We start from the raw sequence: 15,108 nt of genomic DNA on the forward strand, positions 1-15,108 counted from the left end.
TTCAAGGTTAAAGCCCTATGTGATCTGAGTTCAGACCAGATCAATCCATGTCAGTGTCTATTAAACAGTTTCTCCCAGTACAAAAGGACAAGAGAAATGAGGCCTACTTTACCAAAGCTCCTTCAACCCAATAGATAATACAATCTCTGTCTAAACAGTTTACCTATCTATATTGCCTGGGGGTTCGGGTTTGTTACGGTGACAGAGCCCAATAATTACATAAAATTTAAACCTTTATAATCAGAGGTTCAACTCCTCTCCCTAACAATATGTTTATAATCAACATTCTCTTCATTAATTATTCCTATCCTCATTGCTGTAGCTTTCCTAATATTAGTCGAACATAAGGTTATTAGGATATATACAACTTGGCAAAGGACCAAACAATGTAGGGCCATATGGTCTACTCCAACCTATTGCAGATGCTGTAAAACTCTTCAGCAAAGAGTCCCTCTAATTAGCCTATACCATATGAATTCCTCTACCCATACCATACCCAATCATCAACATAAACCTAGGTGTACTATTGATACTAGCTATGTCAAGCTTTGCTGTAGCTAGTATACACAAATTGAGTATAGTTTACTCAATCCTATAGTCAGGATGAGCCTCAAATTCAACATAAGCTTTAATTGGAGCCCTATGAGCCCTAGCCCAAACAATTTCATACAAGGTTACATTAACCATTATTCTCCTATCAGTATGGCTAATAAATGGGTCCTTCACACTAGCCACACTAATCACTACCAAGAACACATATGACTAATCCTTCCTACATAGCCCCTAGCCATAGTATGATTCGTCTCGACATTAGCAGAAACCAGTTGCGCTCCATTCGATCTAACAGAAGGGGAATCAGAACTTGTGTCTGGACTCAACGTCAAATATGCAGCAGCCCCCTTCGCCCTGTCTTTCCTAGTGGAATATGCTAACATCATCATAATAAATATTCTCACAACAACTTCCTAAATCCCAAGATACTGTAACACTTTTTATCTTCTTCAAGAGCGTCCTGGTTAGAAAGGTAACAAGCACATGTAGGGCAGAAAAAAAAAACCTGTAAGAGCTCTGAGGAGTAAGAAAGAATTTCTGTCTGATATGGCCAGAGAAGATTACATAGGACTGAATTTGATTTAATTTATTGGCTGTAAATGGGTAAGTAATTAGAGATGTAGGGACGGTAAAAAGCAATCTGTTTTTGAACACTATCAGGAAATCCATAAAGTTGAAATGGAGCATTTGTATAGGAAAGAATGTCAAGGTGGCGAAGAAGTAATACCTGGTCTTGACTGAGTGGTGCAGGATTATGATTAAGGCTGTAGCAAATGGTGAGGTATTTGTATTGTTTTCTTTATTTGTGTTTAATTTTGACTAGTTCTCCATGGGTTTAATTTCATTCTCCATATCCTCATAGCCTAGTCCAGTGCCTGGCACATAGTAGGTGATTTAGTAAATAATTATTAGGTGGTTGATTTCCAAAGTTGGGGTTTGTTTGTTTTAGTTCTGACATACAGGGTTTCTTCCTTTCATGGAACTAAGTATAAAGTTTAGGTCATGTCACCTTCCCAGGAGCCATCCAGAAGACCACTTCACTTCAGTACTGCATTCATGCTTTCTCATTTTTATAGATTCCCTCTGTCTTTAGGAATTCTCTTATAAACTATTTTATTCTCATCCCACCACATTTTATCCTGACCTTGGCCCACCTAGGCCTATTTTCCTTTCTTGCCTTCTGTGGAGATTGTTTGACAGATTTGTTTTCAAGTTCAGAAACACCCTCTGGCCTGCTTATTTATTCTTTTGCACAGAAGTACATGGTTCTTATATACCTGATGACCCAACTTCCTTGTTCTTTTGTCTCATTTCACACTAACACCTAAACTTTAAATACTCTGCTATATTTTTTGTCGTCTTTATCTTTGTCTTAGCTTCTTTTACTAGGTGGTGTGCTCTGGGGATAGAGCCTGGTTTTGTGCTCTGGGGACTAAACAGAAACACAGATACCATAACAGCGTAAACTACCCTGGAATTAAATTTTAAAAAACCACAGGCTTCTTGGCATCCCTGGGTAGCTCAGTCCAGCGTCCAACTTGGGCTCAGGTTATGATCTCGCGGTTTGTCGGTTTGAGCCCCATGTTGGACTCTGTGCTGACAGCTCAGAGCCTGGAACCTTATTCAGATTCTGTGTGTCCCCCTCTCTCTGTCTCTTCCGTGTTTACACTTGTCTGTCTCTCTCAAAAATAAACATTTAAAAATAATAATAAAAATAAAAAGAACTACAGATTTCAAAGAAGGGATATTCAGAATCTGCTGGACTGGCTGGATTTAAGGAATGAAGCTTGCTAGAGTTGTCACAATATATCCAAACCCAGAAAAAGTTAATGTCCCCAAGAGGCAGTAATAGAAGCCAAGAAGTTTCTGAGTAGAGTACCATGGCTGAGATGTTAATATTCATTGCTTTTAAGAATCAATCCATTTCTTTTTGTTAAACTGCTCAAAAGATACTTTCTGAACACAGATTTTTTTTTCATAGGCCATATGAGTGGTCCATTCATTGAGGGTCTGCTATATGCCATTCACTGACCAGAGTGCTTTAAAATGCCTTATGTGAACCCCATAGTAATTCTGTGAGGTTTTATAGGCAAGAAAACTGAAGCACAGGTGTTCACATTGCAACTACGGTGTGGAACCAGGATTAGAGTCCAAACCTCTCTGAATCCTAAGCCCATACTTTTTTTAAGTCAGATTTACTGAAGTATAATGTACATCTGTCAGTCTTTTTTCTTTTAGCCTTTATAGTAGATGCATGGTTATATATCTCTGTTTTTTTTTATTGTGGTTTTATTTTACATTTTCCTAGTGTTTATGGATGTTAAGTATCTCTTTAAGTGTTTCTTCACCGTACGAATATCTTCTTTGGCTAAGTGTCTATTCAGATATTTTGCCTATTTTGAATGGGATTTTTGCCTTATTACTTGGCTGTGAGAGTTCTTTTTATTCTGGATGCAAGCCCTTATCATATATATGCTTTGCAAATATTGTATTTTATTAACTGTTTTTCCAAGGACAACAATTTAAAATTTTTTTTAATGTTTTATTTATCTCTGAGAGAGAGATGGAGGGGGGCAGCATGAGCTGGGGAGGGTCAGAGAGAGAGGAAGACACAGAATCCGAAGCAGGCTCCAGGCTCTGAGCTAGCTGCCAGCACAGAACCCGATGCAGGGCTCGAACCCACAAACCATGAGATCATGACCTGAGCTGAAGTTGGATGCTTAACCGACTGAGCCACCCAGGTGCCCCAAGGACAACAGGTTTTAATTTTGATGAAGTTCAGTTTTTCTCTTACAGTTTTTTTGTTTCCTATTTAGTAAATCTTTGACCCCAAATTGCATAGATTTTCTTTTGTATTTTCTTCTTGAAGTTCGGTAGTTTGAAGTCTTACATTTATGTTCCATTTTGGGTTAATTTTTGAATATGGTGCAAAGTAAGGTTGAGATTTACCTTGTCCCAGCACCCGGAGCCTACAGTGTTAACTATTACACCACGCTGCCTCCAGTCTTACCTCCCATCATTAAGTATGTGCCTTCATGCACATAGAGTCCTCCAGGTCTCCTACTTAGCAAGTACTGTCACAGGGGTTAGAGTGAATGGATAACAGCATCTTGTACAATGTCTTCTATATAGTAGTCATTCAGTGTTAGCTATGAATTATTATTAAAATTACTCATTCTTCCATTTAGCTAACATACTAAACATCAATTTCGTGGCAGGGGGGATACATTAGTGAACAAAGTTCCTGTTTTACATGCTACTCATTAATCTACAAATCACAAGATAAAATACTACTGTAATTTTATTACATGACATTAAAGTTGAGGGTGCTTTTAGGTGCAACAGTATAAACTTAAAGTTGATATCTTAGCACTCTAATGTTATGTGTTTAAAAAATTAGGCTCTAAAAATATCTTACAAGAGGAATTGGTCAGCTTTGGACTTGTACAGACAAATGTTACAAGAGTATTCCCAGCATCAGTCGAAGGAGAGAACACACTGAGCCTGGTTACACCTATTCCTAGGAGATTAGGCAACCAGCTGTCCTTGGAAGCAGGCCAGTGAGCTCATTTATCACACTTCACTTGTTCACAGTTCTCTGTGCTTAAACAGCCTTTGAATCAAAACAGAGTTTTCCATGTAAATTTTGCCTTCAGACTCTGAATGCACTGGGGACTCACCATGAGTTACTAGCCCACTCACTAATTCTGTTTATTTTTTAAATAAACTAAATAGTTAGCCTATTAAAGTTTTTATAATGTACTTTACATAATGTGACTATAACCAATGAATGAATGACTTTTAGGGGAGGTGTTGAGGGCAAGGCATTTTACTAGTTTTTTTTAACTAGCTCTGAGGAGTTGGACAAGTTACTTAATGTCTCTGCTCCTCAGTTTCTTTGTGTCTTCTATAATTTATAGCACTGCTAGCATTAAATGAGAGAGATCACTTTTACTAAGTACCTAGCCCAGGACATCTTATTTCTTTTAATCCATTTGCATTATAAACTAGTAAAATTTATGTATTTATTTTCAGAATCGTCTAAAAGAAATTGAACAAAATCTTTCTAAAATAATGAGACTTGACAATGAAATTAAAGCCTTGGAGAGCCGAAAAAAGCAGATGGAAAAAGATAATAGTGAACTGGAACAGAAGATGGAAAAGGTTTGTGGTGGTAGAATTTTATTCTCCAAAATTTTGAGATTATTTAATGAACCTCAGTTGAATCCATTATGCCAGTCATATTTTGGAAAATATACAAATTTTGATGTTTGTGTTATTTCCATGTATATGTTAAAAAGGAGGATATTGAGGGGGTTCCTGGGTGGCTCAGTCCATTGAGCGTCTGACTTTGGCTCAGGTCATGATCTTGCAGTTCATGGGTTCAAGCCCCATGTCAGGCACTGTGCTTAACAGCACAGAGCCTGGAGCCTGCTTCAGATTCTGTGTCTCCCTCTCACTCTGCTGCTCCCCGGCTTGTGTGCTCACTCTGTCTCTCTCTCTCAAAAATAAACAAACATGAAAAAAAAAATTTTTAATTTTTTTTTTTTAATGTTTATTTCTGAAGGAGAGAGACAGTGTGAGCAGGGGAGGGTCAGAGAGAGAGGGAGACACAGAATCGGAAGCAGGCTTCAGGCTCTGAGCTAGCTGTCAGCACAGAGCCCAATGCGGGGCTTGAACCCACCAACCGTGAGATCATGACCTGAGCCAAAGTTGGACACTTAACCGACTGAGCCACCCAGGCGCCCCAAAAAAAATTTTTAAAGGACACTGATTAAGTTTTAGTTCATATTTTGTACCTCAAGGTAATAACTTCTTATATTTATTCATTAAAGCTCTTTATTATGGTTCTACACAGGTTTTTCAAGGGACTGATGAGCAACTAAATGATTTATATCACAATCACCAGAGAACAGTAAGGGAAAAAGAAAGGAAACTGATAGACTGTCAGCGCGAACTGGAAAAGTTAAATAAAGAATCAAGACTTCTCAATCAGGAAAAATCAGAACTTCTTGTTGAACAGGGTAGGACAAAATGTTAACAGGTCTTTTCCTGTTACAGTATTAAACATTTTGCATGAATAATGAATCTCTAGGAAATTATGTTAAGTGAAAAAAGCCAATCTCAAAAGATATATAGTATGTTTCCATTTATGTAACATTTTTGAAATGTCAGATTTTTGTTTTTTATTTTATTTTTTTGTTTTTTAAACTTTTTAATTTATTTTGAGAGACAAAGCAAGTAGGGGAGGGGCAGAGAGAGAGAATGAGAGAATCCCAAGCGGGCTACACACTGTCAGCACAGAGCCCAGTGTGGAACTTGATCCCATGAACCATGAGATCATGACCTGAGCTGAGATCATGAGATGAACACTTAACTGACTGAGCCACCCAAGCACCCCTATTATTATTATTATTTTAAGTTCATTTTGAGAGAGAGAGCGCATCTGTGCATGTTTGATCAGGGTAGGGGCAGAGAGACAGGGAGAGAGAATCCCAAACAGGCTCTACCCTCATTGTGGACCCCCGTGCAGAGCTTGATCTCATGACTATGAGATTGTGACCTGAAGTCAGGAGTCAGTCACTTAACCTACTGAGCCACCCAGGTGCCCCAGAATGTCAAAATTTTAGAAGTAGAATACAGATTAATGGTTGCCAGGGTTACTGAGTAGGAGAAGGGGCCGGAGGAAGGTTAGTATCATTTTGATTATAGAAGTACAAGAGGGATTATTGTGATATTGGAGATGTTCGATACGTTCACTGTCTTGGTGGCTATATGAATTTACACAGTTAATTGTATAGAACTTAATACACACAAATAGATAAAAGTAACACTGGGGAAATCTGAATAAAGCTGATGGATTATGTCAGTGTCAGTATCCTGACTGTTAAATAGTATTGTAGTATTGCAAAATATTACTAAAGAAAACATTGTTTTTCTACTCAAAACAATTCGACACCAGTGTGTGCATTTTTCCACACCAAGCAATTCTCCAATTCTCAAAGGACAAGATTTCATTCTGATGCTAATTGTCTGGAGTTAGGGCATTCCCCAACAAGTCCCAAAAGACTGTCTCCCTAACTCAGATACCAGTTGTAAATCCCAAGCTGACTGTCAACTATAATTTTGATCAGTTGGCTGGAAATTAGGGGTCCCCACAACCCCTTTCTGAGGTCCAATAATTTGCTATAACAGTTCATAGAACTTAGGGAAACACTTAGTATTACCAGTTCATTATAAAGGATACCACTCAGGAATAGTCAAATGGAAGAGATGCATAAGGCAGGGTATGGAGAAGGGGCCTTTAGCTTCCACGTGCTCTGTGTGTGCAGCACGCACACATGAATAGGCACCTTAATGTGTTTGCCAACCTGAAAGCTCTTTGAATGCTGCCATTTAGGGTTTTTATGGAAGTTGCATTATATAGGCATGGGTGAATAAATCATTTTAGTCAGTGGTGATTGAACTTAATCTTAAGCAGCTCTCCAGAGTTGGGGATAGGAGTACTGAAAGTTCCTACTCACTAATCACATAGTAGTTTCCTTTGACAACCAGCTCGTATCCTCTAAGAGTCACCTCATTGGAATAAACTCAGGTATGGCTGAATAGGATTTGAAATGAGTAACAAAAGGTGCTCCTTTCTCCTGTATCACTTAGAAATTCTAAAAGTTTTAGGTGCCTTGTGCCAGGAACCAGGGACAAAGACCAAATATGTATTTCTTTTATATATATATATATAAATATGTATATTTATACATATATAATATCTTATATATTCTTATAATTTCTTATATATATAAATTTCTTTTCTATTTATATATATAAATTTCTTTTCTATTTATATATTTATATAAATTTCTTTTCTATTTATATACATAATATATATATGTGTATATATATATATATAAAAGAAGTACATATTTGGTCTTTGTCCCTGGTTCCTGGCACAAGGCACCTAAAATACACATATATATACATATGTGTGTGTATATATATATATATATGTGTGTGTGTGTGTGTGTATATATATACACATTTTTTAAAATGTTTTTTAAACATTTAAAAAATGTTTATTTACTTTTGAGAGAGAGAAAGAGCACACACAAGCTGGGGAAGGACAGAGATAGAGAGGGAGACACAGACTCTAAAGCAGGCTCTGAGCTGTCAGCATAGTGCCCAATGTAGGGCTGGAACCCACAAATGATGAAATCATGACCTGAGCCCAAATCAGATGCTTAACCAACTGAGCTACCCAGGTGCCCCAAATATGTGCCTTTTATTATGCACAATACCACAGTTATGAATAGGGGGAACTGAGCAAAGGATAGAGGACATTTTGCTGTTTTTTATAACTGAAATATGAATATACAATTATTTTAATTTTTAAAAAATCAGTAGAAAAAAGAGTTATAATGATTGTGTTTTTTAAAGGTCGTCTACAGCTGCAAGCAGATCGCCATCAAGAACATATCCGAGCTAGAGATTCATTAATTCAGTCCTTGGCAACACATCTAGAATTGGATGGTTTTGAGCGTGGACCATTCAGTGAAAGACATATTAAAAATTTTCACAAACTTGTGAAAGAGAGACAAGAAAGAGAAACAGAAATTGCCAACCAACTGATGGTAAATGTTGTTATATTCTTTTGTTTGCATGAGATTCTCTAGTTAAAATGTTTTAGGAGTGCCTAGGTGGCTCATCTGTTGAGTGTCCAACTCTTGGTTTCAGCTCAGGTCCTAATATCGTGGGATCGATCCCATGTCTGTCTTGTTCCATGCTGTCACCAGAGACTGCTTGGGATTCTCCCTCTTTCTGCCCCTACACTGCCTCCATGCTTTGTCTCTGTCAGAATAAATAAATAAACTTAAAAAAAAGAAGAACTTTTAAAAATTGGTGTTAATTTTTGGATGGACTTCAGTTTGTCATATTTTTCAATTAGTGTTAGGACAGAATCTATATGAGATAGAAAGAACCTTTATGGAAACCACTTTTCTAAAGTTTATAAGTATAAAAATATGAAGAAAATACAGACTTATAGTTAAATTTTATTTATTTATTTTTTAAAGTTTATTTTTTTATTTTGTGAGTGACCATGAGCAGGGAAGGGGCAGAGAGAGAGAGGAAGACAGAATCCCAAGCAGACCCCACACGAGCACAGAGCCCATTGTGGGACTTGAGTTCAGGAACCATGAGATCATGACCTGAGCTGAAGTTGGACACTTAATCGACTGAGCCACCTAGGTGCCCCTAAATTTGATTTTAAGTAAGATTTCTTTTTCTTTTTTCCCATTTTTATTGAGAAATAATGAACATATATCACTGTATAAGTTTAAGTGACGTGGCCTGATGGACTGACTTACACATATTGTGAAATGGTTACCACAATAGGCTCAGTTAATATCCATTTTCTCATATAGGTAGAATAAAAGAAAAGAAAACGAGTATTTTCTTTGTGATGAAAACTGTTAGGATCTCCTCCCTTAATAACTTTCCTTTATACCCTATGGCAACATTAGCTGTATTCATGGTGTACCTCACATCCCTAGTATTTACTTAAAACTGGAAATTTTTACCTTTTGACCACCTTGCTCTAATTCTCCCTCTTTCCATCCTCCACCTCTGGTGACCACAAATCTGATCTCTTTTTCTGAGTTTGGGTTTTTTTTTTGGGGGGGTTGTTTTTAGACAAAACTGTAAATGAGATCGTACAGTATTTATCTTCCAGAATTTCTTTTTAAAGATATTCGTAAAGAAAAAGTTTGCAAATAGCTAATGATTGTCTTAAGATGATGGTCGTTAGATTTTTTGTACTTTTTAAATTTTCTTTAGTGTGCATATGTTAATTTTGCATTCAAGAAACTTTTTATTAATAAGTTATTCAGTGAAAAAATTGTTAATGCTCGTTTTTCTCATGTGTATTTAGAATGACTTTGCAGAAAAAGAGACTCTGAAACAAAAACAGATAGATGAGATAAGGGATAAGAAAACTGGACTGGGAAGAATAATTGAGCTAAAATCAGAAATCCTAAGTAAGAAGCAGACTGAGCTGAGAAATGTGAAGTATGAATTACAGCAGTTGGAAGGATCTTCGGACAGGATTCTTGAACTGGACCAGGAACTCTCAAAAGCTGTAAGATATTATTTGAGTAACCTAATAATTTTAAGGTGTAGGACATTTAGAATCTTGCATTCTGAAGTAGTTTATCTATTACTAATCCTAAGATAAGAGCATTTCAATAAAAATGTCCACCTTGTCTAGGAATCTCATGTAAAATGAAAAAAAAATGAATATTATAATCACACCAACTCTATGATTTAGGCACTGGGTGGACTGAAAATTAGAATCACCTAGGAATCTTTTTAAAAACACATATGCTTAGACCTTATCTCAGACTTTCCTAATCAGAATCTCTAGGGTGGAGAATGGAAAGGCCACTCAAGCAAACAAACAAAAAAGAAAACAACAGGTGATTCTTATGAGTATTTTGTTTAAGAACCACTTAGCTAAGCTAAAGTAATTTCCCTCTAGGTTCTACACACTGTAGATTTTATATGATTATTGCCATGTTGTCAGTTTTTATAAGGTCGATATTTTCTTAACTCATCTCTTCTTTTTTATGAATTTCCAAATTTTCATCTTCATTTCTAATCTGTTCCCTTCCTTCACATCTCTGCCACCAAAGTAGGCATTGTAAAGTTTGGCTAATCTCCCTCTCAGATCCCATCTTGATAATTTATGTAAACATTTCTGTTTGCATACATTTTTGTCATTTTAGCAGTTTGTCACAGTATTGCCTTGTGATCAGGAACTATATCACACTGTTTTACAGTTTATAAATGCCAGTCCTTGTAGTGAGTTGCACTGGTACTTGATAAATACTTAATTGCTGATTAAAGAATTACTGAACTGTATACTTAGATGTATTTCTCTCAGTTTTACACTAAATTCTCAGGTTTTCCTCTTTGATCTTTCCAGGTTTATTTACTAGTTCTCTACCATTATAACATAGTAAGGCAACTTTGTAAGATTTTCCTTAAAAATCTTATTTCTTAAGCTTTTTCTCTTGTTGGATAAAAGTAAACAATCATTTTGTCATTATTTTAACATGAACATATAAATCTGTGCGTTTGAATTTTTGATAAGGAACGTGAGTTAAGCAAAGCTGAGAAAAACAGCAATGTAGAAACTCTAAAAACAGAAGTAATAAGCCTTCAAGGTGAGAAAGCAGACCTAGACAGGACCCTGCGTAAATTGGACCAAGAGATGGAACAGATAAACCATCATACAACAACACGTACCCAGATGGAGATGCTGACCAGAGACAAAGTATGACCTTGCTTTTTGCTCAAATTATACTTTCTGGTATTTGAAATAACTATGGAATATTTAGTTCATACTGGCATTGTATTTTTTGAGTTAAGTGAGCTTAATATTCTATAAAATATACTTTGGAGCTTAAAAACTTTTTTGTAATTATAAAAATTAATATAGAAGTACATATACACATGCACATGGCTGTTAATTTTTATCATATATCATACAGAAGTTTTTTTTGTTTTAATGTTTGTTTATTTATGAGAGAGAGAGAGAGAGAGAGACACCACAACAGGGGGAGAAGCAGAGAGAGGGAGACATAGAATCCAAAACAGGCTCCAGGCTCTAAGCTCTCAGCACAGGGCCAGTGTGGCACGCAAACTCTGAACGGTGAGATCGTGACCTGAACTGAGGTCAGACATTTAACTGACTAAGCCACCCAGGCGCCCCTCATACAGAAGTTTTAATTTCATGTTTTCAAACTTGTTATTTTTTTCTCTTATGGCACAGAAGGTAATCCCCACTGTAAGACTTTAAGAAATTTTGTATTCTTTATTTTTAGCATTTTTTTAAGCCTAGAAGAACTTTAATCAGTCTAGAATTTATTTTTATTCTTAGGGACACCTAGCTGGCTCACTTGGTAGAGCATGTGACTCTTGATCTTAGAGTTGTGAGTTAAAATTGGTGTTCTTCATGTATTGTGGAGATCTTGGACTTCATTTAAAAAAATTTTTTTTTCTATAGGCTGACAAAGATGAACAAATCAGAAAAATAAAATCTCGACACAGTGACGAATTAACTTCATTGTTAGGGTATTTTCCCAACAAAAAGCAGCTTGAAGACTGGCTTCATAGTAAATCAAAAGAAATTAATCAGACCAGGGACAGACTTGCCAAATTGAAGTAAGTATTTGCAACATTTAGAAATGTAATACAGATCTCTTACGTCATGCTTTTATTTTGCATTGTTTTGTTTTATCATTTATTGTCACTTCCTGATCTCAGCTCAGGTCTTGATCTCTCAACTGATGAGATTGAGCCCCACATCAGATCCCTGCTAATAGTGCGGAGCCTGCTTGGGATTCTTTCTCTCCCTCTCTGCCCCTTCTGAGCTCATGCCTGCCCTCTCTCTCTCACTCTCTCTGTCAGAATCAATAAATAAAATTTTTTTTAAGTAGTCAAATGGGACTACACCAAAGTTAAAAACTTTGACACAACAAAGGAAACAATTAACAGGGAAAAGGCAGCTGACAGAATGGGAGAAAATATTTACAAACCATATATCTAGTAAAAGATTATTATCTAGAATATGTAAAGAACTCCTGTAATTCAGCAAAAACAAAAACAAATCATTAGATTTAAAAATGGGCACGGGTTACCCAGTCGGTTAAGTGTTCAAGTTCAGCTCAAGTCATGATCTCTCAGTTTGTTAGTTCAAGCCCCACATCAGGCTCCATGCTGAAATCTCAGAGCCTGGAGCCTGCTTCAGAGTCTGTGTTTCCCTCTTTTTCAGTGCCTCCCCTGCTCACATTCTTTCTCTCTCTCAAAAAATAAACATTAAAAAAAGATTTTTTTTAAATGGGCAAAGGACTTGAATAGACATTTCTCCAAAGACAATATACAAATGGCCAGTGAGCATATGAAAAAATGTCCAGTATCACTAATCATCAGGGAAATGCAGCTCAAAACCACAATCACTTCATAGCAGTTAGGATGGTCCTTACCAAAAAAAAAAAAAAGAAAGAAAATAACAAATGTTGGTGAGGATGTTGAGAAATTGGAACCTTGGGTACATTGTTAGTGGAAATATGAAATGGTATAGGTGATACAGAAAATGGAGGTCCTTCAAAATAGAATTACCAGATGATCCAGCAATTTCACTTCTGAGTATATATTCAAAAGAATTGAAAGCATTATCTTGAGAAGATTTCTGCAAATCCAAGTTTATTACAGAATTATTCTCAGTAGCCAGATGAACGGATAAAGATTTGGTATGTGTTTGTGTATAGTAATATTAACTCAGCTTTAAAAAAGAAGGAAATCCTGGGTTCCTGACTGACTCAGTTGGTCGAGTGTGTGACTCTTGATCTCCAAGTTCTGAATTCAAGCCCCATATTGAGTGTAAAGCTTACATTAAAAAAAAAAAAAAAGGAAATCCTGTCATGCTACAACTTCGATGAACCTTGATGATACTATTTTAAGTGAAATAAGCTCATTTCAAAAGAATAAATACTTAAAAGATGTACCCAAAGTAGTGAAACTCTTAAAAACAGAAAGTAGAATGGTGTTGCCAGGAAATGGAGGAAAAGGGAGAGAGGAATTGTTCATTGGTTACAGAGTTTCAGTTTTACAAGATGTAAAAGTTTTAGAGATATATTGCACAATAGTAACGTGTATATAGTTAACACTACTGTCCTGTACACTTAAAGGGTCGAGATGGTAATTTTTATATTATATTTGGTTTTTACCACAGTAAAGAAAAAGTGATCACTTTTTCCTAATGTCGCTTTGAGTGGTGGTTGGATAAGAGAGTCAAAAATACCATACAGATTTTTGAGGAAGATAGTGGATTTGGCTTTGGCCATGTTTAATATGTGTTGATTGTGGAAATATCTCTTAGTGAATAGAATACTGGAGCTTGAAGTTCAACAGATTGGAAGTTGTTGCTTTGTAAGTAATAATTGGAGTCATTAGGATAGGCAATATCACTTTAAAGGGGTTTATGCAACGAGAAGAAAAAAGGTTATGATCAGATGCCTCAAACAACAGCATTTACTGTTGGTAAGCAAAGGAAGAGGAGCAAGTAAACGACACTAGAATCCAGGGAGATGAGTTGAGAGCCAGTCAGGAATGGTTCTTGTTCTTGATGCCTTGAGAAAGTAGACCTTCAAGGAAGTGGCCAGCAGTGTTTGGTGGTAAGATAGTGGTGTTGATGAGCACTGCTCAGTGGCTAGGATGATCAAAGCATCACCTATATTAGTTTTTTCCCCCCAGATTTTTACTATGACTCAATGGAAAATATCAAGATACAGCACACATGCACTCCTACACATCCATCTGAAACAAATTTCTGAAAATAGTATATGTCCTAACTATGCTCATTCTGCTTCAATATATTTTATTGTTTCATTTTTTAAGATAGGCTAAATATAATGCATTATATTGATTACATGACTTGCCGAGTACATCATAACCTGCAAATTGAAAAACCCTCGTCTTTGTCTGTATGGAGGTTGGCTGGGTTGATATTTAAGAATTGGAATGGAGACGGAGGACTAATGGGTGGGGGGGGAGGGGGAAGATGGACATGGAGGAGGGCACTTGTGGGGATGAGCACTGAGTGTTATATGGAAACCAACTTGACAATAAACTATTTTTTTAAAAAAATGAAAGAAGATGAAAAAAAATTGGAATGGAGAAAAATTGTACTAGTGAGCATAGTGGATGACAAGACCTAAGTAGATGACAGCAACAGAGAAGGGATGAAAGAGAAGTTCTTATAGGAGAGAAGAGAAGTGATGTTGCAAAAGGGTTCTATGTACCTACTCAAACTTTTAAAACTAATTTCTGATGTTTTAAAATTGTAATTCATATTTGTTCTTATTTTAGCAAAGAACTAGCTTCAGCTGAGCAAAACAAAAATCATTTAAATAATGAACTAAAAAGGAGAGAAGAGCAGTTGTCCAGTTATGAAGACAAGCTGTTTGATGTTTGTGGTAGCCAAGATTTTGACAGTGATTTAGACAGGCTTAAGGAAGAAATTGAAAAATCCTCAAAACAACGAGGTAAGTTACCTTCTTTTTTAATTTTTTTATGTATAGTTTATTTTTGAGAGAACGCAAGTAGGGGAGGGGCAGAGAGAGGGGAGGATAGAGGATCGAAAGCAGGCTCTGCGCTGACCGCAGTCAGCCCGATGCAAAGGTCAAACTCAGGAACCGTGAGATCAGGACTTGAGCTGAAGTCGGACACTCAACCAAGTGAGTCACCCAGGTCCCCTAAGTTACCTTCTTTATGTTATTGAGGCAGTTGGACACTTGAATTTTCACTCACAGGTAACTATTAAGGGTGAAAGATTTAAAAAATTGGTTCGAGCCAAATGGCTTTAGTCCTGATTCTACAACTTAATGGCTGTGTGACTTTGGGCAAATTATCAAATCTTTCCTTTACTTCAGATTTATTATCTGAGGACATAATTACCTAACCATTAAGGGTATGAGGGAAGAATAAATGAGATTATAAGTA

The 15,108-nt window shown here is 36.4% G+C and overlaps 1 protein-coding gene across 1 annotated transcript in view; it reads left to right on the plus strand.

The window, feature by feature from the left end:
- The window catches only part of RAD50 (RAD50 double strand break repair protein), an 84,306-nt gene that overhangs the window by 21,351 nt on the left and 47,847 nt on the right, over positions 1-15,108 (plus strand). Inside the window, exons 6-12 of the mRNA XM_077768603.1 lie at positions 4,588-4,716; positions 5,411-5,576; positions 7,984-8,177; positions 9,476-9,682; positions 10,697-10,879; positions 11,612-11,769; positions 14,476-14,651. Of these exons, the coding sequence (XP_077624729.1) occupies positions 4,588-4,716; positions 5,411-5,576; positions 7,984-8,177; positions 9,476-9,682; positions 10,697-10,879; positions 11,612-11,769; positions 14,476-14,651 (1,213 nt within the window). The remainder of the gene's footprint in view (positions 1-4,587; positions 4,717-5,410; positions 5,577-7,983; positions 8,178-9,475; positions 9,683-10,696; positions 10,880-11,611; positions 11,770-14,475; positions 14,652-15,108) is intronic.

This window comes from Crocuta crocuta, unplaced genomic scaffold (genome assembly GCF_008692635.1).
Source record: "Crocuta crocuta isolate KB4526 unplaced genomic scaffold, BGI_CrCroc_1.0 scaffold64, whole genome shotgun sequence".
NCBI lineage: Eukaryota > Metazoa > Chordata > Mammalia > Carnivora > Hyaenidae > Crocuta > Crocuta crocuta.